The sequence below is a fragment of the Schistocerca gregaria genome, chromosome 9 (genome assembly GCF_023897955.1).
Source record: "Schistocerca gregaria isolate iqSchGreg1 chromosome 9, iqSchGreg1.2, whole genome shotgun sequence".
NCBI classification, from domain to species: domain Eukaryota; kingdom Metazoa; phylum Arthropoda; class Insecta; order Orthoptera; family Acrididae; genus Schistocerca; species Schistocerca gregaria.
The window spans coordinates 201456650-201479063 of NC_064928.1; the positions used below are offsets into that span (position 1 = coordinate 201456650).

General features: G+C 45.3%; 1 protein-coding gene across 1 annotated transcript in view; it reads left to right on the forward strand.

Annotated features, from left to right (window-relative positions):
• The window catches only part of LOC126292056 (RAC serine/threonine-protein kinase), a 512592-nt gene that overhangs the window by 187825 nt on the left and 302353 nt on the right, over nucleotides 1-22414 (forward strand). Inside the window, exon 2 of the mRNA XM_049985860.1 lies at nucleotides 9410-9490. Coding sequence (XP_049841817.1) covers nucleotides 9412-9490 — 79 coding nt within the window. The 5' untranslated portion in view covers nucleotides 9410-9411. The remainder of the gene's footprint in view (nucleotides 1-9409; nucleotides 9491-22414) is intronic.

A 22414-nucleotide genomic window follows, 5' to 3' on the forward strand; every position in this document is an offset into this window, starting at 1 on the left:
CTAGATTGGATTGTGTAAAAAACAAATTGGACTATGTAAAAATTAGGACTTTGTACGGGCGCTCATGACCGCGCAGTTAAGCGCCCCGCAAACCAAACAACATTGTCGTCATCATCTGAGCCCTAAAAACATCTGTGTAAAGGCTTGTTTATATAAGTTATTCTAGGTGTATACTATGCACTGAAAGTTGTGTGTGATACTTAACATGTGCGAGACACTGCAAGTACAATTTGTCCATATTTCGCTACTAAATAGGTATAAAAATCGTTAAGTAAGTAAGAATTGCGCGTTTTTTTTTTTTTTTTTTTTTTTTTTTTTTTTTTTTTTTTTTTTTTGTACATTGCTGTGAAGTCAACAAAACGAAACAGAACCTCACAGATGCAAAACATTACGAAAAAACTGCATATTAAAAAAAGAAAGCACATTTGAAAATGGGAATCATTTTCCGAAACGCGTCGAGTAAAATATGAATAAAATAAAATCGTGACTGGCAGGAGGAAAGTTGTTATAAACAAACCCGTTGACAGTCAGGTTGGTATCACTGCGCGTTTCCAGACACGTCTCTACGGACTGGAATCTCATTGACTGGAGTAGAATAGTGGTCTGTGGGTAGCCCTGCTTCGAACTGAGCTCCGATGACAAGCAATACCTGGAGAGGCCGCAAAGCGCGGGGAATTCCGAGCTGACATTCGTCCGCCATACGGACCAACAGCCAGAGTTGATGCTCCGGGGTGCCACTACATCTCATAGCAGGACCACCTTGTTTGTCATTCGCACCAACCTTACAGCACAGCAGTACTCGGCGATGTTACAGGCCCCGTTTTGTTGCCGTTCTCCGCAAGCCATTCTGGGTTTATATTTGATCAACACAAGACCCGTCCACACACGGCGAGAGTCTCTCCTGCTTGCCTTCGTGCTTGGAAACCCTACCTTGGCCAGCATGGTCGCCGGGTCTCTCCCCAACTGAGAACGTTTGGAACATTATGGGCAGGTTCCTCGAAGCAGCTAGGGATTTCGACGATCTAACTCGCCAATTGGAGACAAGTTGGCACGATATCTGTCAGGAGGATACCCAACGACTCTATCAATCAGTGTCAAGCCGAATAAGATTTGAATAAGTGCCAGAGGTCGACCAACGCGTTACTGAGTTGTTCATTTTATGAAGCTTTTTCTCTTGCATAAATCAACCATTTGTTTCTAAAATTGTAATCATTTGTTTGTCTGTAAATGTGCTTCACGTTTACCAGTTCCCGGCACCATTTGGGTAATGTCTTACTCGCGCTTCTTTTTTTGTCCTAGAGTGTTGTTTTACTTCTCCTTAAATTATTTGTCAGCTGTCTGTCTCCATAGCTGAGTGGCAGCGCTGCAGAACGCCATGAGAGGGACCCGGGTTTGATTCCCGTACGCGGCAGAGATTTTCTCCGCTCGGGTACCGGCTGTTGTGTTGTCTTCATCATCATCATTTCATCCTCATCGACAAGCAAGTCGCAGAAGTGGCGGCAAATATTCAGACTTGCACCAGGCGACTGGTCTACCCGACAGAACGCCCTAGGTACAAGCAAAGTTCATATTTATATGTACTGAAGCGCAAAAGAAATTTGTATTGTCATGCGTATTCGAATACAGAGGCAAGTAAACATACAGAATACGGCGCTGCGGTCGGCAACACCTGTATAAGATAACAAGTGTCTGGCGCAGTTGCTACATCGATTGCTGCTGATACAGTGGCCGGGTATCAAGATTTAAGTGACTTTGGACAAGGTGTTATAGTAGGCGCACTAGCCATGGGACACAGCATCTCCGAGGTAGCGATGAAGTGGGGATTTTCCTATACGACCATTTGACGAGTGTACCGTATCAGAAATCCGGAAAAGTATGAAATGTCAGACATAGCTGCGACAGGGGAAAGGTCCTGCAAGAACGGGCCCAACGAAGACTGAAGAGAATCGTTCAACGTGACAGAAGTGCAACAGTTCTGCGAAGTGCTGCAAATTTCAGTGCTGGGCCATCAACAAGTGCCAGCGCGCGAAGCGTTCAACGAAACATCATCGATATGGGCTTTCAGAGCCGAAGTCCGAATCGTATACCCTTGATGATTGCACCACGAAAAGCTTTACGCCTCGCCTGAGCTCGTCAAGAGCGACATTGGATTGTTGATAACTGAAAACATGTTGCCTGATCGGAGGATTCTCGGTTCAAATCGTATCAAGTGGATGGACGTGTACGGGTATGGAGACCATGAATCCATCTACCTTGCATGTCAGCAGGGACCATTCAAGCTGGTGGAGGCTCTGCAATGGTGTGGACTTGTTCGGTTCGAGTAATATGGGACCCTTGATGCGTCTAGACACGACTCTGACAGGTGACACGTACGTAAGCATCCTGTCTGATCATCCGCATCCACTCATGTGCATTCCAACGGACGCGGGCACTTCCAACAGTAGAATGCGACACCCCACACGTCCAGAATTGCCACAGAGCGGCCCGAGGTGAGTTTAAACACTTCGGCTGGCCACCAAACTCTCCAGGCATGCACATTATTGAGCATGTCTGGGATGTCTTGCAAGGTGCTGTTCAGAAATCTCTACCCCCTCGTATCCTTACGCATTTGTGGACAGCCCTGCAGCATTCAAGGTGTTCAAATGGCCAAATGGCTCTGAGCACTATGCGACTTAACTTCTGAGGTCATCAGTCGCCTAGAACTTAGAACTAATTAAACCTAACTAACCTAAGGGCATCACACACATCCATGCCCGAGGCAGGATTCGAACCTGCGACCGTTCTGGTCGCTCGGCTCCAGACTGTAGCGCCTCCAGCACTACTTCCGACATTAGTCGAGCCCATGTCAAGTCGTGTTGCATCGCTGCTACGTGCTCGCGGGGTCCCTAAACGATATTAGGCGCGTGTGCCAGTTTCTTTGGGTCTTCAGTGCATATTTCTCAGCTCTGGCAACAGTATTGGTTTCATTGTCTCGAGATTAACATCCCTACACACGTTATTAATCCGATCAAATTTCTGGTGGATGTCATTAATTTAGGACGAACTACCTCTTGATTAAATGACTGAATATCTAGCCGTGTGCCGGCCGCGGTGGCCGTGCGGTTCTAGGCGCTGCAGTCCGGAACCGCGGGACTGCTACGGTCGCAGGTTCGAATCATGCCTCGGGCATGTGTGTGATATCCTTAGGTTAGTTAGGTTTAAGTAGTTCTAAGTTCTAGGGGACTGATGACCTAAGATGTTAAGTCCCATAGTGCTCAGAGCCATTTTCTAGCCGCGTAGTTCTTTAACCCCAAGCAGAGAGAGATAGAGAGAGACGTTGGGGGTGTGTGTTTTGGACCAGAGCCTCTGCCGTTTGATATGGTCGACCTTGCAGCAGCTAAGCTTTCAACGAAATGCGTGGCATTTGTTTTGCTCTGCTGTCATCTCCTGCACGCTGGGCTGTCTGATGCGAGTTAAGTGCAGAGTGGGAGGGGAGGTGTGGAAGAGAAGAGCAACAGGGCAGAGCGGGGATCGAGACGGTGGGTGGGGGAGGGGAGCGGAGAGGGTGGGGGGGGGGGGGAGTTGGTGTTTGTCATTCCGGACAGGCCGTTCACCTCTCCAGGCGAGGCGCCTCTGCGCCAACCCCGACTCTGCGGCCGCTCTGACTCACTGGCCACATTATTCACTGCCAACACTCGCGGCGTAGCAGCCGCCGCGGATCCAGCTGGGCTTTCGTGGGGTTCGTGACCTCTCCCTCCCCATCCCCACTCCCCAGACACCCCAAAAAATAAGCTGATGTGCTGAAATGTTCCTTTCGTCATTTTTCGGAGCGTCCGTGTCTTCGAGCGAGACCGCCCTTTCCGCAGTGTGCGGCACGCGAAACAAATCAAGATCTCCCTTAATGAAGGTTGTGTATTACGTTGTTTATACGTTTTCGCTGGAGTAAACTGGCCCATTACATGAGACATGATTCCACAGCAACGGATGCCTTGATTTCTGTTTGCAAGTTGGGCTATTTGTAGTTGTTATCTTGACCATCGTGGTAGAACGTTGTATATCACTGAAAATGGTGGATATGGCTGTTGTAAGCTAAAGTCCAGAGGCTAGTATGATCTTAAATAAGAGCATAGAAAGGAAACGTAAGTTGTCCACGATGGTGAGTGTTCATCGGAGGTGAGGGTATCATCTGGAGTGCCCCAGGGAAGTGTGGTAGGTCCGCTGTTGTTTTCTATCTACATAAATGATCTTTTGAATAGGGTGGATAGCAATGTGCGGCTGTTTGCTGATGATGCTGTGGTGTACGGGAAGTTGTTGTCGTTCAGTGACTGTAGGAGGATACAAGATGACTTGGACAGGAATTATGATTGGTGTAAAGAATGGCAGCTAACTCTAAATATAGATAGATGTAAATTAATGCAGATGAATAGGACAAAGAATCCCGAAATATCTGAATACTCCATTAGTAGTGTAACGCTTGACACAATCACGTCGATTAAATATTTGGGCGTAACATTGAAGAGCGATATGAAGTGGGACAAGCATGTAATGGCAGATGTGGGGAAGGCGGATAGTCGTCTTCGGTTCATTGGTAGAATTTTGGGAAGATGTGGTTGATCTGTACAGGAGACCGATTACATAACACTAACACGACCTATTCTTGAATACTGCTCGAGCATTTGGGATCCCTATCAGGTAGGATTGAGGGAGGACATAGAAGCAATTCAGAGACGGGCTGCTAGATTTGTTACTGGTAGGTTTGATCATCACGCGAGTGTTACGGAAATGCTTCAGGGACTCGGGTGGGAGTCTCTGGAGGAAAGGAGGCGTTCTTTTCTTGAATCGCTACTGAGGAAATTTAGAGAACCAGCATTTGAGGCTGACTGCAGTACAATTTTACTGCCGCCAACTTACATTTCGCGGAAAGACCACGAAGATAAGAGAGATTAGGGCTCGTACAGAGGCATATAGGCAGTCATTTTTCCCTCGTTCTGTTCGGGAGTGGAACAGGGAGAGAAGATGCTAGTTGTGGAACGAGGTACCTTCCGCCACGCAGCGTATGGTGGATTGCGGAGTATGTATGTAGATGTAGGTGTAGATGTAGATGTAGAAACTAATACTAAGCTAAAATTCGCCCGAACAAGCCATTAAGGCCGAACAGTACCGACCGGCCGCCGTGTCGTCTTTACACAAAGGCGTCCCTGGATGCGGTTATGGAGGGGCATGCTGTCACCACACCGCTCTCCTGGCCGCATGTCAGTTTACGAGACCGGAGCCGGTACTTCTCAGTCAAGTAGCTTCTCAGTTTGCCTCACAAGAGCTGAGTGCACCCCGCTTGCCAACAGCGCTCGGCAGACTAGATGGTCACCCATCCAAGTGCTATCCCAGCCCGACAGCGCTTAACCTCGGTGATCCGACGGGAACCAATGCCACCACTGTGGAAAGGCCGTTGGCATAGATAGGAAACTAGATGCCAAGATTTTAAACATAGCTGAAACAGCATAAGTGATGACAGCCAAAACAGTTGCAGGATAATTTATTAAAAAACAATTGTGCCAAAGGCGTCGTCAGTAGTTAAAACATCATCTCCATTTATACAACATGATTATGGGCAGAGAGTCGATGCGAACACAGCTTAGCATCAGTACTATTTTTATTAATCTCCATTGCAGGATGTAATTTTAAGTATTTTACTTCTGATGACGGTATATTTATATATACCGAAACCGTGGTCAAGAATTGTAATAAATCTTTATCCTGCAACTGTTTGGCTGTCATCATTTACCGTGAAGAAACTAGATGCATCAAATTCTAAACCGGAATGTTAAGAAAAGTAGGAGGAAGAGTGGAAAATCTTACACAGTGTGAATATTAATAAAAACGACAAACTGCAGGGAGAGATTCCTCGCTGGAAATGGAGGAGAGAAGGTCCTGTGAGCATCTTTGCCTCGATAGAAGGTGCTGACGAGTCATTTCCTCTGGCCACGTGCCGTGTGTGCCTTGCGTGTTGGCAGGCTGTGTGATTCACGAAGCGAAGCAGAAAAAATGGTACGGTATTAATATCGGGACGAAGCCGCGATGCTGTTTGTGTGCGGCCAAGCAGATGGAAACGGTCTAGAGGTACACTCACAGACACCAGCCACGTCACACAACATATTGAGACGTTTTTGGGCGTTTGTGTGATCATGAGTCTTCAGTCAAACGAATGGGCTGTCTGCGCATGTACCAGATCTGGAAGACCGAGTTCTACGGGGTATTGGGATGAATCCTAGTACTCAGAAGAAGGCAAGTACAAGCTCCAGGCAAGTAGTCCGCCAGCATGGTGTAAGCGAAAGAGTACGATAATCCATTATGTGTCATGAGAACGCGTGCATTGCATTCCATAGAGGCCGCTTTGAACATCTGTTTTGACTTGGATGCGATGGAGCATAGCTTTGTCGTACGTCCCTCATTGATTTCTGCGGTTATTGCACTCAGTGTTGCTTGTCTGTTAGGACTGACAGTTCTACGTGAACGCCGCTGCTCTCGGTCGTTAAGTGAAAGACGTCGCCCATTGGTTCAAATGGCTCTGAGCACTATGGGACTTAACATCTATGGTCATCAGTCCCCTAGAACTTAGAACTACTTAAACCTAACTAACCTAAGGACGTCACACAACACCCAGTCATCACGAGGCAGAGAAAATCCCTGACCGCGCCAGGAATCGAACCCGGGAACCCGGGCGTGGGAAGCGAGAACGCTACCGCACGACCACGAGCTGCAGACGTCGCCCATTGCATTGGCCGTAATGGAAGGTGTTGCCTGAAATGTGGTATTCTTGGTATGCTCTTGACACTGTAGATCTCGGAATATTGAATTACCGAACGATTTTCGAAATGGCATGTCTCATGCGTCTACCTCCAACTACCATTTCGCGTTGAAAGTCTGTTAATTTCAGCCGTGCGGTCATAATGAGGTGGAAAAACTTTTTACGAGAATCGCCTGAGTACAAATTGCAGTTGCGCCATTGCACTGTGCCTAGTACTTCGCTGGCACAGGGAATTTTTTCCAGACAGATTGAAATACGCAATTGTTAAACCTCTTCATAAGAAAGGGGACAAGAGTGACTTAAATAATTATAGACCAATCTCATTGGTGAGTTCATTTTCTAAAATATTCGTAAAAGTTATGTATTCAAGAGTAGTCTCACATTTAAGTGAAAATAATTTACTCAGCAAGTCACAGTTCGAATTACGGAAGGGTTACTCGACTGAGAAGGCTATCTACACATTTATCCATCAAATAGTACCACCTGTAAATAACAAATTATCGCCATTTGGTATTTTTTTGTGATCTTCCTGAGGCATTTGACTGTGTAGATCATGTCACACTCTTAGAAAAACTCAGGTTTTATGGAATTGAAGGCTATACACACACAGCTGGTTTGAACCACACTTAACGAACAGAAAGAAAAACGTTGTGCTGAGTAACATAAATAATGTTGGGAGGATGGTAAATTGTAGTGAATGGGGAGTTATCACAAAGGGAGCCCTACAGGATTCAATTTTGGGTCCTCTGCTGTTCCTTATTCATGTGAATGACCTCTCATTTAACGTTCAGCAAGCAGAACTAGCACTTTTTGCAGTTGACAAGACTGCTATAATAAATCCCACTCTAGAAAAAGCAGCTGAATATATTGTTAAGGATGTCTTTCAAAGAATTATTAAGTAGTTCTCAGAAAACGGACTCTCCCTTAATTTTTTTTTTTAAAAAAGCTCGCTATATCCAGTTCTGTACACCGAATAGAGTCATACCGACAGTTTATGTAGGATATGAACAGGGCTCAGTTAACAGGGTAGATTTCTCCAAATTTTTGGGTGTTCGCATTGATGACAACTTGAACTGGAAGAAGCATACTATTGAGCTTCTCAAATAATTTAGCTTCTTTCGCTCTTCGTATAATCCCTAGTCTTGCTAATAAACGGATCAACCTCCTAACGTACTGTGCACATTTCCACTCAATAATGTATTATGGAATAGTTTTCTGAGGTAACTCGCCACTTAAAGTATTGATTGCACAAAAGAGGTCAGTGAGAATAATTAGTGGTGTTCACCCAAGGGCGTCATGTAGGCATCTTTTCAAGGAGTTAGGTATCTTAACTGCAACCATCAGAGTACATACATTCGCTAATGAAAATCGTCATAAATAATCCATCTCAGTTCGCGAGGAACAGTAATGTTCATACGGACAACACCGGATGGAAAAACGACCTTTCCTATCCGTTATTGAAGCTGTCAGTTGCTCAAAAAGGAGTACATTATTCAGCAACAAAAATCTTTGATCATTTGCCCGACAACATAAAGTGTCTGGCAGGTAGCAGATCAATTCCTTCTATTCCATGAACGACTTTCTGTGTTTCAGAACTGGTAAAAGAAAAAAAAATTTCTACCTCTGAATGTAGTTGCATGTGTAGAACTAAAAATTTCAGTAATATTAATATTAGCACTATTCATGCATGTATATATATCTTGTAATCTGACTAGTTCCACTTCGTATCAATAAAATAATCGTGAAAATGATCTACGGAACATGACATAACTAAAACTAAACTTTGATACCTTGTATACGCGATACTACTGTCATCTGTATATGTGCAAATATGTATTCCATGACTATCGTCATGGAATACATACGGCAAGTGGTTGAGTTTTTCGTTTTTCGGGTAATGCTCCTGGGTACACAAGAAGTCGATCCCCATTTCTCACAACCTCTCTCTAAGTTCGGATATTAGAAATTTTGAATTTCTAGTAGAGATTAGATCAAATTAGTACTTGTTCCATAGATCATGAATGCGACACTTCGTAATGATGTGGAACGTATCAGGTTAATAAAAGGTGTCTATACAAGATATTACATTAGACAAAATATTACATGACACTCAATTTTTTTTATGTTGGGAAATTACCCACTTACTATATCCAAAAATTCATCTAATGAGTAGAAGGAGTTGCCATTAAGAAATTCTTTTAATTTCCTTTTAAGTGCTATATGGCTATCTGTCAAACTTTTGATGCTATTAGGTAAGAGACTAAAGACTTTTGTGGCAGCATAATTTACCCCCTTCTGAGCCAAAGTTAAATTTAACCTTTGAATATTCTACCTTAGCTACCGATTTCTGATCGAAGTCTATATTTATTAATGGGGTCATTCCATTTACTGTGTGGAACTGTATATACTTCGTTTGGTAAAGTTTAATGAGAGCCCATTTGCAGAGAACCACTTAATGATTTTCTGAAAAACATCGTTCACAATTTCATCAATTAATTCTTGTCTGTTGGATGTGATAGCTATACTTGTATGATCGGCAAAAAGTACGAGCTTTGCATGGCAATTTTGTATGTAAAGTCATGCTAATGGTCCGTCCCTAACGCCAGCGTGTGCCGTGTGTTGCAGACATGGCGGAGGTGTCGCCGCCTCCATCTTCGGCGCCCACCACAGCCAACATCGTCAAGGAGGGGTGGCTCTTCAAGAGGGGTGAGTACCTGTACCGTCGCCTATCACTTACAAGGTAATGACAACACCTGGCGCTCTGGTGGTCTGCACGCAGGAGGGCGTGTGGTGGAGCGGTGCTATCGTAGCAGTACGAGAGCTTGCCTTTCACTAAAAAAATAATAAAACTTATTTGATACTTGATATTTTGCGTAAAATGTGCTTTTTTGTACGTCACATGTAACGTACGCCGTCGACGATTCAGTTTAGTGCCGAAGCAGATCAGGCGTCGTAAGAACTGTTCTGTCAGATGTTACAGTACTGAAGTGTATCATGAATGTGAGGAAACCGAAAAAAAAAAGAACAGAATCGAACAGTAGGAAATGTAGTATGGAAGGATGTTGGAAAATTAGGTGGGCTGATGAGATAGTTTGAAATGAGGATATTCACCTCACAATAGGCGAGGAGAGAAACATCTGCAAATTGTAGTCATGTGTTCGGACATCAAGGGATAGCTTCCAAGTTACTAGAGATAGTGTAGACGGGAAAAAGTGTAGGGGAAGACAGTGGTTATGTACTCGTATGTCCAACAAACAATTGAGGACGCTATGTGCAAGGACTACCGGAAATGAAGACGTTCGCACAGGGAGGGGGGGGGGGGGATTCTTCGTCAGGTGCATCATATCAGGCAGGGGAAAAAGATAATTATTTGAATAAAAAACTTAATATAATACATTTTTAAAACGAACTAAATAGTGCTATTTTTTCGAAAACTGGCATTTTGAGCCCGTTGTCCTATACAAAATACAGATAAGAGCAACCAGCCACTTTTTTTATAACGATATTTAACAATAATTTATCCTAGTCCCACACAGATTCCTAATCCCATATCGATAGTTCTGAATGTTTCTGTTTGTAAGTTTTTAATAACTGTGACATTACGCTGTAAAACTAAAGCGAAAAACATGGGACGCATGTTACTGGTAATTCATGTTCCTAGGTCACAAATCGTTTTATGGCAAATGATAATGGGTGTTGCGATTTTTCTCAACGTCAGCTAGTCACTACGCTCCTTAATCTCATGTATTGCTTGCGCACAAGGTTTTCGTTTTATATTTTACAAGTATTATCACAACCGTTAAAAATTCACAAGCTCAGAATTTCAGGACTGTCTGTTTGGGGTTAGAAATCTGTGTGGGGCCAGGAGAAATTATTTTATACATTTTAGCCGGTTTTAAAAATGTTATGTTAAAAAAAATGTTTACTTAAATAACCGTTTTCAGCGTTTTGTCCTTGTCTGTGTGTAATTTTTCAAGCATTTTGATGTGGTAAATTTCAGGTTTACTTCAATTTCTCTTCAACTGAGCCAAACAGTATTCAGCTTCCCAATACGTACATATCGCGAAAAGACCATGAAGGAAAAAATTACAGAGATTGGAACTCACACGGAGGGTTACGAGACATTCACAAGTAGAACAGGAAAGTGGGGAATAGCAGTGGAACATAAAGTACACTCCGCCACACACCAAACAAGAAAGTGAGTTACATTGCACTGTCATCGGGTTCTGAGCTGTGTTCAAAGTTTCAGGTCTCTAGAGCATCGGGAAGTTAGTTTGAAATCAAATGCAAAATCTTTACCGAACAGACAAACAGAAAAGCAGAGTAGTCGCCGCCACACACAAGACAGTAAATGTTGCATTGTCATCCCCTCCGCAGCCATGTTGGGTGTTTCAGGTCTGTAGCGCATCGCGAAGTGGGTCTGAAATCAATTCCAAACTTTGCATCAGACACACAGCCAGACAAGATTCACCTAATAAAAACGCCTTGAAACCTGAGAAAGACTAGCAGAAACAGATTCCGTGGGGATACCATTTTGTATAGGTTGTGTGCAGTGAACTTTAAATGGCTATCTTTAAACATTTTTTTTAAAAATTACGATTCCTGTTTCTTGTTGAACCTAAAATAGACATACAGTGTCTGATAAGAATTATTTGGACACCTACTAGGGGAAATTAATATCGGATGTGTCCACTCTTCGCATGTATAACGGCTTGAATTTTTCAGGGGACACTTTCAGTGTGGTGTGTGTTTATTACTGTGGAGGAATGACAACCCACTCTTCTTTATGAGCCGAAACCAGACAAAGTACCGGGTGACACACGGGAGACGGACGGTTTTTAATGAAATAATACTCAGCCAACTTTAAAATTAATGCATGTTTATTTGCACAAAATCAAAGCTCATTATTTGCCATTTTAGTTAACAAAGTTATTTGTGAAAACTAATGTCGTCGAGTTGATGTCCATCATTTCGAATTGATGTCCATCATTTCGAATTCAGAACTCAAGGCTCTTCTCAAAATCCTCCATCACAGGGACTAAAACCTCTGCAGGGATGAGAAAAATTTCTTGAATGATTGCATTCTTCAACTAGTCCAAATTTCGTGGTTTGTGATTATAGACACAGTTCTTAAGGTACCCCCACAGAAAAAAGGCACATACTGACAAGTCGGGAGACCTGGGAGGCCAAGGAACATTGCCAAAACGTGAGGTAATCCGGCCAGCAAACATGCGTCTAAGAACTGTCATTGAAGTGTTTTCAGTGTGCGATGTTGCCCCATCCTGCTGGAACCAAACACGTGTGAAAGGGATTCGTCGTCTTCTTGCCAAGGGCACACCAGACTGACTGTAGAGGACGCTGGTGGATAATGTGTGGATGCTCTGGAGCCCTGTAACGTAGGTTTTGCTTATTATGAAAATGAGCTTCACCGCTCATCAATAAAATTTCATTTTTAAAATCACTTACATTCTGTAAGCGAAGTCATCTCGTACAGCAAAATTCCTTAAGTTGTTGGACAATGAGCATTTTGTAGGGATGGAATTTTAATTATTTATGCAAAATTCGTCTAACCGATTCACGATTGATTCGTAACTCACTAGCATGTTTTCCATGACCGTCCTGGGCTTCTGACTGTCGCTTGCCTTACCCTTTCAACATTTTCTGGTGTCGTTGCTCTGCGTCTCGGTCCAGGATGCTTCTAATCCAGTATGTTTACAGTTTTCCACCCATCTGAGGATTGTGTTACGGCTCGGAACAGCTCCATGTCGCCCGACATTAAATCGCGCACGAAACAATCGCTGCGTAGCAATAATAGACTCAGCACTTTTCACGAAACTGTCATAGACAAACACTCGACGTTGCAAGTCCCACTGCTCCATAGTGACTGAGTAAATGAAATGACGTCTTGTGTGGATCAGATCTATCCCAACCACGACCACCTCCCACCACAGCGCCCTCAGTACTACGCAGTTCAAAACCGTCCGTGTCCCGTGTGTCTCTCTGTAGTAATGTTGGACGCTGGGATTTGCAGTGCAGTTGACGCTCTAGCTCATCCCAAAGGTGTTCCATTGGATTCAGGTCGGGACACTGGGCAGCCCAGTCCATTTTAGGAATGCTGCTGTCCACAACTGCCTCACAGATGTTGCCTTATGACAGGGTGCACTGTCATTCTGTTGCAAAGGACCATCGTCTCCTAATTGTTCCTACACTGTGGACAACACGAAAGGCTGTAACATGTACCCTTCAGCTTTCAGCGTTTCTTAAACGCAATACTGGAACAACACCGTAACCACGAAAAACATCCGTATACCGTAACACCTTCCTTCTGTACTTCACTGTTGGGCTACACGTGATTTGAGGCAACGCTATGCAGCTCAAACCCTTCTATCAGACTGCTACGGCTTATGGCTGGATTCATGACTTAAAATCAATTCTTTCGAGTCATCCACTGCTCAGTGGCGGTTCAAATGGCTCTGAGGACTATGGGACTTAACAGCTATGGTCATCAGTCCCCTAGAACTTAGAACTACTTAAACCTAACTAACCTAAGGACAGCACACAACACCCAGTCATCACGAGGAAGAGAAAATCCCTGACCCCGCCGGGAATCGACCCGGGAACCCGGGCGTTGGAAGCGAGAACGCTATCGCACGACCACGAACTGCGGACTGCTCAGTGGCGTTTCTTGCGTGTTCCGACTCGCCTAGTGCACTACAAGCAATTCACCAGATGTATCCTGTAGACCAGTTGATTCAGCTCATCCAGACTCCTCACAGCGGCTACAACACCATGGCAAGGAGGTGATGAGATGGTGGTTTGGAAAGTTCTCTGAACGGAAGTGGAAGAAAGTACTTACATCACTGTAACTTTTTTAAAAATATTTTTCAATGTAGTCTCCTTGTAGATTAATGCACTCGGTTCAACGATGTTCCAGTGCCTTGATCTCATCTTGAAAATGAGTTTCCTCCAGGCCTGCAAAACTCCAGCTATCAATTCTTCGTTTGAAGTGAATCTTCGTCCTCCGAGGAAAGTTTTCAGTTTTGAGAAGAGATGGAAGTCTGACGGAGCCATATCTGGTGAATAAGGCGGATGTGGCAACTATACATAACTTATTTCGTGTGCCATGGCGACGGCACATGTGTGCGGGCGCGCATTGTCTTGATGAAAGACGACTTTCTTCTTTGCTAAACCGGGCCTTTTTTCGCGTATTATTTGTTGCAATTGTCCAGGAGGTTAGCATAGTATTCTCCAGTAATTGTTTCCCCAGTAGGGGGATAATCTACAAACAGAATCCCCTTCACATCACAGAAGACTGATGCCATGAGCTTTCCCGCCGGAGGAAATGTCTTTGTTTTCTTTGGTGGCGGAGAATCAGCATGTTTCCACTGCTTTGACTGTTGTTTTGTCTCTGGCGTATAGTAGTGGAGCCAAGTTTCATCTGTGGTCACAAACCGGCGCAAAAAAATCTTGTTCGTTTCTCCTGAAACGGGCCAAACATTGTTCCGAAATGTCCATTCTCGTGCGTTTTTGATCCAGCGTCAAGAGTCGCGGCACCCATCTTGTAGATAATTTTTTCCTTTCTAATTCTTCAGTTAAAATGTGATTTACCCTTTCAGATGTCATCTGGCAAGCGTGAGCAGTTTCACGCACTTTCAAGCGGCCGTCCGCCATAACCACTTTGTGCGCTTTTGTAATTTCTTCTAGAGTACTGGCAAACCTTGGCCGACCACTGCGAGGATCATCGTCTACGCTCTCCCGACCAAATTTAAATTCATTTCTGTACTCGGCAACAGTTTAGGATGAAGGAACAGACTCCCCCAGTGTATTCTGGAAGTCGGCATGAATGGCCTTTGCTTTCATACCTTTCTCTACAAAGTACTTAATCACTGCTCGAATCTCAATTCCTTTCCATCTTCGCAAATTACGAAGCGGGGACAACAACAGAGCCACGTCACCCGCGCAGCTCTCTTTCAAGAGCACTGACGTGCCATGTGTTTAGAGCCAACAGTCCAATGAATATCACGTGAAGAACTCGTTGCGCTAGTGCTGACCTCTCGTGGTGATTCCGAGAACTTTTCAAACCACCCTCGTATTTTTTTGGATACACGGGCACATCGGGATGAGGGGAAACGACATGGCCGACAAAGTGACCAAAGAAGCATGTCGGGACAGTGTTGCCCGTCAGTGTCCCATCGTGTTGTACGCCTTCATCTCATTTTCTGACAGACGCATCATTTGTCAGTGGGAAAGTGGATGGTCGAAGGTGACAGAAAACAAACTGCGGTCGCTCAGATCTACCATAAAGGCATGGCGGACTTCATGTCAGCCTCACCGGTGGACCGGTGGATGGGGGTTCTGCTTACCAGACTGCGCATCGGACATCGCCCTTTAACACATGGCTTCCTCCTCCGGCGGGAGGATCCACCACTTTATGAAGTTCGTGCTGTGCCACTTTCAGTTCATCATGTTTTGACAACGTGCGTCTTATATACTGATATCAGGGCAGCCCCTCAGTCTCTATGGAGATCTGCCCACCATCGTCGCCGATACTGATTCCAGTGTCAGAAGAGTGGTGGGATTTTGTGAACAGTCAGGCCTCATCCGTAAACTGGTGGGGAAGAGAGGCATGCTTCAGTGCGTTATAATCTGCTCCGAATGAGAGGACAACGTACGTACCCACCTGTGAGATTGTCTTGCTGACATTCTGTCAGGGCACTGATAATCATGATGTAGAGCACCGTGATTATTGTAATGTCACTGCGTAATGTAACATTATTGTAATATTCCGGGTGTTAGTACTAGCTATGATGCGCTACCGTAACTGAGAGGAAAACGCTCTTTGCTGTGAAAAAAAGTACACTCCTGGAAATGGAAAAAAGAACACATTGACACCGGTGTGTCAGACCCACCATACTTGCTCCGGACACTGCGAGAGGGCTGTACAAGCAATGATCACACGCACGGCACAGCGGACACACCAGGAACCGCGGTGTTGGCCGTCGAATGGCGCTAGCTGCGCAGCATTTGTGCACCGCCGCCGTCAGTGTCAGCCAGTTTGCCGTGGCATACGGAGCTCCATCGCAGTCTTTAACACTGGTAGCATGCCGCGACAGCGTGGACGTGAACCGTATGTGCAGTTGACGGACTTTGAGCGAGGGCGTATAGTGGGCATGCGGGAGGCCGGGTGGACGTACCGCCGAATTGCTCAACACGTGGGGCGTCAGGTCTCCACAGTATATCGATGTTGTGCCAGTGGTCGGCGGAAGGTGCACTTGCCCGTCGACCTGGGACCAGACCGCAGCGACGCACGGAAGCACGCCAAGACCGTAGGATCCTACGCAGTGCCGTAGGGGACCGCACCGCCACTTCCCAGCAAATTAGGGACACTGTTGCTCCTGGGGTATCGGCGAGGACCATTCGCAACCGTCTCCATGAAACTGGGCTACGGTCCCGCACACCGTTAGGCCGTCTTCCGCTCACGCCCCAACATCGTGCAGCCCGCCTCCAGTGGTGTCGCGACAGGCGTGAATGGAGGGACGAATGGAGACGTGTCGTCTTCAGCGATGAGAGTCGCTTCTGCCTTGGTGCCAATGATGGTCGTATGCGTGTTTGGCGCCGTGCAGGTGAGCGCCACAATCAGGACTGCATACGACCGAGGCACACAGGGCCAACACCCGGCATCATGGTGTGGGGAGCGATCTCCTACACTGGCCGTACACCTCTGGTGATCGTCGAGGGGACACTGAATAGCGCACGGTACATCCAAACCGTCATCGAACCCATCGTTCTACCATTCCTAGACCGGCAAGGGAACTTGCTGTTCCAACAGGACAATGCACGTCCGCATGTATCCCGTGCCACCCAACGTGCTCTAGAAGGTGTAAGTCAACTACCCTGGCCAGCAATATCTCCGGATCTGTCCCCCATTGAGCATGTTTGGGACTGGATGAAGCGTCGTCTCACGCGGTCTGCACGTCCAGCACGAACGCTGGTCCAACTGAGGCGCCAGGTGGAAATGGCATGGCAAGCCGTTCCACAGGACTACATCCAGCATCTCTACGATCGTCTCCATGGGAGAATAGCAGCCTGCATTGCTGCGAAATGTGGATATACACTGTACTAGTGCCGACATTGTGCATGCTCTGTTGCCTGTGTCTATGTGCCTGTGGTTCTGTCAGTATGATCATGTGATGTATCTGACCCCAGGAATGTGTCAATAAAGTTTCCCCTTCCTGGGACAATGAATTCACGGTGTTCTTATTTCAATTTCCAGGAGTGTATATAGCTTTTTTTTTGCAATTGTTGGAAACAAGGAATGCCGGTTGGACATTGTGGTTTTTTTATATAGATGTAATTTGAAGTGCAGAGCTCACCTCTTAGTCACAATTATCAAGAATTAAAAAAAAGTCTTATGAAAAAGAAGGTAAATATCGTCTACGAACCTTTATTCGGTGTTGGATCCCCGGACCTTCATAAAAACTGTTAGTGCGTTTAGCAATAGAGTGCATAGTGATTTCTTCGCAAATTGACAATACTGGGCGAGACTGCTACTATCGCGGTCTGAACGAGGCCGTTAGCATGTGTGTTAAAGACTTTAGCTGTCACGACAGACAAGAGTTTTCATGGCGAGTTGTAGCAGTTTTCTCCGACTTTGCCTGGCAATCTCTGAGAACTGGAGAAACGGAAACCTCCGACCGCCAACTCATCCTGTACCTAACCCGATCTCTCCTTAGCCACGAAGCCATGTACAATCAAATTTTTCACAGATTTTTGTATTAGACAGGTAAAAAATTTTAAAGTACTTGCATCTAGGCAAAAAATCAAAAGAGAGTTTAAATGCAGTACCTGTCTTGTCTGTGTCAAAGTCAGTTAATTTTTTTTCTTTACGACGTAACAGTTCATTATACACTTATCCTCATAAATTAAGGATAATTGCAGAATGTACTGCCACACAACGTGGCACTATACAAAAATGGCACTAATAGCATAGGCACATAGGGAACACACACGACACTGGTAGCTGCTGGGGTATAGCCTCCCATTCTTGCACCAGTGCCTGTCGGAGCTCCTCAAGTGTCCTAGGCGTTTGAAGACGTGCAGCGATACGTCGGCCGAGAGCATACCAGATGTGCTCGATGGGGTTTAGCTCTGGAGAACAGGCAGGCCACTCCATTCGCCTGATATCTTATGTTTCAAAGTACTCCTCCACGATGGCAGCTCGGTGGAGCGGTTCGTTGTCATCCATCAGGAGAAAGTTGTGACCCACTGCGCCCCTGAAAAGGCGGACATACTGGTGCAAAATGACATCCCGATACACCTGACCTGTTACAGTTCCTCCGTGAAAGACATGCAGGGGTGAACGTGCACCAATCGTAATCCCACCCCACACCATCAAACCACGACCTCCATACAGGTCCCTTTCAAGGACATTAAGGGGTTTGTATCTGGTTCCTGGTTCAGGACAGATGAAAACCGGGCGAGAATCACTGTTCAGACTATGCCTGGACTCGTCCGTGAACGTAACCTGGGACCACAGCTCCAATGACCGTGTACTGTGTTTTTGACGCTAGGCTTTACGGGTTCTCCTGTGACCAGGGTTCAGTGGAATGCACCTTGTAGGTCTCTGGGCGAATAAACCATGTCTTTTCAGTCGTCTGAGGACTGTGTGTCTGGAGACAGCTGTTCCAGTGGTTGCGGTAAGGTCCCGAGCAAGGCCACTTGCAGTACTCCGTGGTCCTCTGCGCCCACTGATGGTGAGATAACGGTCTTCTTGTGATGTTGTACACTGTGTACGTCCCGTACTGGTTTCCTGTTTGCTTTAATCGTACCCATAATCTTGAGATCACACTTTGTAGCACACGGAGGGTCCGTGCTATGACCTGCTGTGTTTGACCAGCCTCCAGTTGCCCTAGTATTCTACACCTCATAACGTCATAAATATGTGTTCTTTGAGCCATTCTCAATACACAGTCACCATTAGCATGTCTGAAAACGTCTGCACACTTACTCGCTGCACCATACTCTTGACAGGCACGATCACACCTCTGTGTATGTGGACTGCTGCCAGCGCCACCGTGCGACGACCGCAGGTCAAATGCACCGCATGGTCATACCCCGAGGTGATTTAAACCCTCAAACCGCCCGCAAGAGCGTAGTTTCACCTTGTATCAGGATTATCCTTAATTTATGAGCATGAGTGTATTACCATAATCTTCTGTACCTTAGTGTTGGTCTACACATGATGGGCGCTAACGCTCTCCAGGCGTTCGCTAGTCGCAAACCCTTCCATTGGATTGCCACAGGGTGTATCTTGGTTCATCACCCCAAACCGGTCGTTTCAAGTCTTCCACTGTCTAGTGCCGTCTCTCTCTAGACGACGTCAAGCTTAGTTTAGCATTGACTCCAGCAGTGACTGCTCGAACATTGTATTACATACTTTTTAACTCCATAAACGCAATCACTGTGCTAGCTGGACTACTCTCCTTTTTTTTACAACCACCCTCCGCATGCTCGATTGACACTCTGTCACTATATGAGACCTCCGTTGTCTTTGTTTACCAGTGATTGTTTCTTCGTGTTTCCACTTCACAGTCACAACACAAACAGTCCACCTGGGCAGCTTTAGAAGGGATGAAATGTCCCTGATGGATCTGTTACTCAGGTGACATCCAATGACTACTCCATTTCGCTGTCCTGAGAGACCCATGTTGCTGATCATGCTTGCCTAACATATGACGACAAGCAGAGAGAAGAAGTGACAGTGTTAAGTTCTTGGAATTGCAGCTTGATAATAAATTCAATTGCGAGGAGCACACCACAGAACTGGTGAAGCGTCTACACAAATCTCTATTTGCGGTGCGAATTCTGTCAGACATAGGGGATATAAAAATGAAAAAGCTGAGTTTACTTTCACTTCATAATGGTATATGGGATTATTTTTTGGGGTAATTCATCAAGCCAAGCTAAAGTTTTTCGGTCACAAAAAGTGCAATAAGAGTTATATGTTACCTTTGAATGTATTATGGGAGTGACAGTGATCAACTTGTTACAAATATTTACTATTAGAAACAGTCTTGATCACAATCGGCGGCCGGAGAAGCCGAGCGGTTCTAGCCGCTACAGTCTGGGACCGCGCGACTACTACGGTCGCAGGTTAGAATCCTGCCTCGGGCATGGATGTGAGTGATGTCCTTAGGTTAGTTAGGTTTAAGTAGTTCTAAGTTAAGTCGCATAGTGCTCAGAGCCATTTGAACCATTTGATCACAATTTATTTATTACGGTGACTGGTTTCGACAACTATTGTGGTTATCTTCAAAGTAATGAGTAAGAACCTCCTACTGCTGGAGAATCACTGTTCAGGTGATTTTCCAGCAGAAGCAGGTTCTTACCCATTACTTTGAAGATAACCACAATAGTTGTCGAAACCAGTCACCGTAATAAATAAATTGTGATAATGACTGTTTTTAATGGTAAATAAGAGTTATATGTGGTGTGAACTTAACAACAACCTGCAGAAGCCTGTTTAGGGATCTAGGGATACTACCTACTGCTTCCCAATACATTTATTCCTTAATGAAATTTGTCATTAGAAATACATCACTTTTTCAAACCAACAGCTCAGTTGATGGAATCAATACTAGAAATAAGAATAATCTTCTCAAAGATTTAAAGCCACTTACTCTTGGACAAAAAGGTGTGCATTATTCAGGAACACACATTTTCAGTAACTTGCCAGCAGCCATAAAAAGCTTAACAACCGATGAAATTCAGTATGGGTTTATTTATTGGTGTCCAAGTCCTTCTATTCCATTGATGAATTTCTCAGTAGAGCTAACTGATTATGTGTGAAGTAGAGTCTAACTTCCGCACCATTTCTGTGCAGCAATGTATTCATTGTAAATAAGTATTGTAGTAGTTCTATTATATGTTTATTACCTTATAACTGTCCGCCTCCGGTAGCTGAGTGGTCAGCGCGACAGATTCCCAGTTGGGTCAGAGATTTTCTCCGCTCAGGAACTGGTTGTTGTGTTGTCCTAATCATCATCATTTCATCCCCATCCACACGCAAGTCGCCGAAGTGGCGTCAAATCGAAAAACTTGCACGCGGCGAACGGTCTACCCGACGGGAGGCCCTAGTCACACGACATTTCCATTTACCTTGCAAATAAAAAAAACTTTTTTTAAAAAATTCAGTGCATTAGTGCGATCTTAGTAAATGAGTGTTGTAAAATGATCTTTTCATATAGTTTTCATTAAAGAAAAAAAGACGATCATTCGACTTGGGACCTTTGGAAGGCACATAAGCTTATTCGTTTTAGTTGTGAATGTTTGTCATGTATTATTGTTTTTCTGAGTTGGTCTACATCCTGGAGAACCTACTCATTACCGATCATTTGGAATGAAAGTAAATCTTATCTAACCTCTGCTGACAGCACAGTTCTGTTCATCTCCTTTTATGCCGCCGATTTCGCCTCTCGTGACATCTGGTGGTCAATTCCGCTCACATTCGATCTGATAGTGCATTTATGGCCGTGACAGATAAGCAATAGTGAATTTTTAACTACGCCCTGACTCATGTTGTGATGCAAATTTGTAATACGACGGAACGACCGTTGCTCACGAATGAGGCGTCAATCTAGAAACGTAACAACGCGCGGATATAAACGCCACTCAGCCGGCCGCTGTGGTCGAGTGGTTCTAGGCACTTCGGTCTGGAACCGCGCGACCACTACGCTCGCAGGTTCGAATCTTGCCTCGGGCATGGATGTGTCTGATGTCCTTAGGTTAGTTAGGTTTAAGTAGTTTCTAAGTGTAGGGGACTGATGACCTCAGATGGTAAGTCCCATAATGCTCAGAGACTTTTTAAACGCCACTCAGCCGTAACACAGCGAGGTGGGTAGTTGCTCCTCTGTTCCCCTTTCCGCTTGTACGGCCAGCAGTGAGCGGGAATACTAGAGACCTGCGTGTCAGATGGCATTTAACCTTTAGAGGACTAATTACAGTGCGCTGTTCGATCAGACTGCACTTACTGCTGACGTGAAGGTCGGCGATACGGGCGAACAACAACGTACCCTCACCGTTATCCCTGTTAAGGACGACTCGGTATTTGTCAGAGATACGGCGGTTGCACAGAAATACGGAACCACCGCGAGAAACGCATGTTGGCAAATTTTTGTTGCTCGTATGGGTGGTGGTTCGGTAATCAAGGTAGCCGAAGTTTTTGGTGGTTCAAGTGGCACAGCATCGAAGACTTGTATCACATACACGGAAATCGGAAAAACGTCATCACATTGTATATACACTCCTGGAAATTGAAATAAGAACACCGTGAATTCATTGTCCCAGGAAGGGGAAACTTTATTGACACATTCCTGGTGTCAGATACATCACATGATCACACTGACAGAAGAACAGGCACATAGACACAGGCAACAGAGCATGCACAATGTCGACACTAGTACAGTGTATATCCACCTTTCGCAGCAATGCAGGCTGCTATTCTCCCATGGAGAAGATCGTAGAGATGCTGGATGTAGTCCTGTGGAACGGCTTGCCATGCCATTTCCACCTGGCGCCTCAGTTGGACCAGCGTTCGTGCTGGACGTGCAGACCGCGTGAGACGACGCTTCA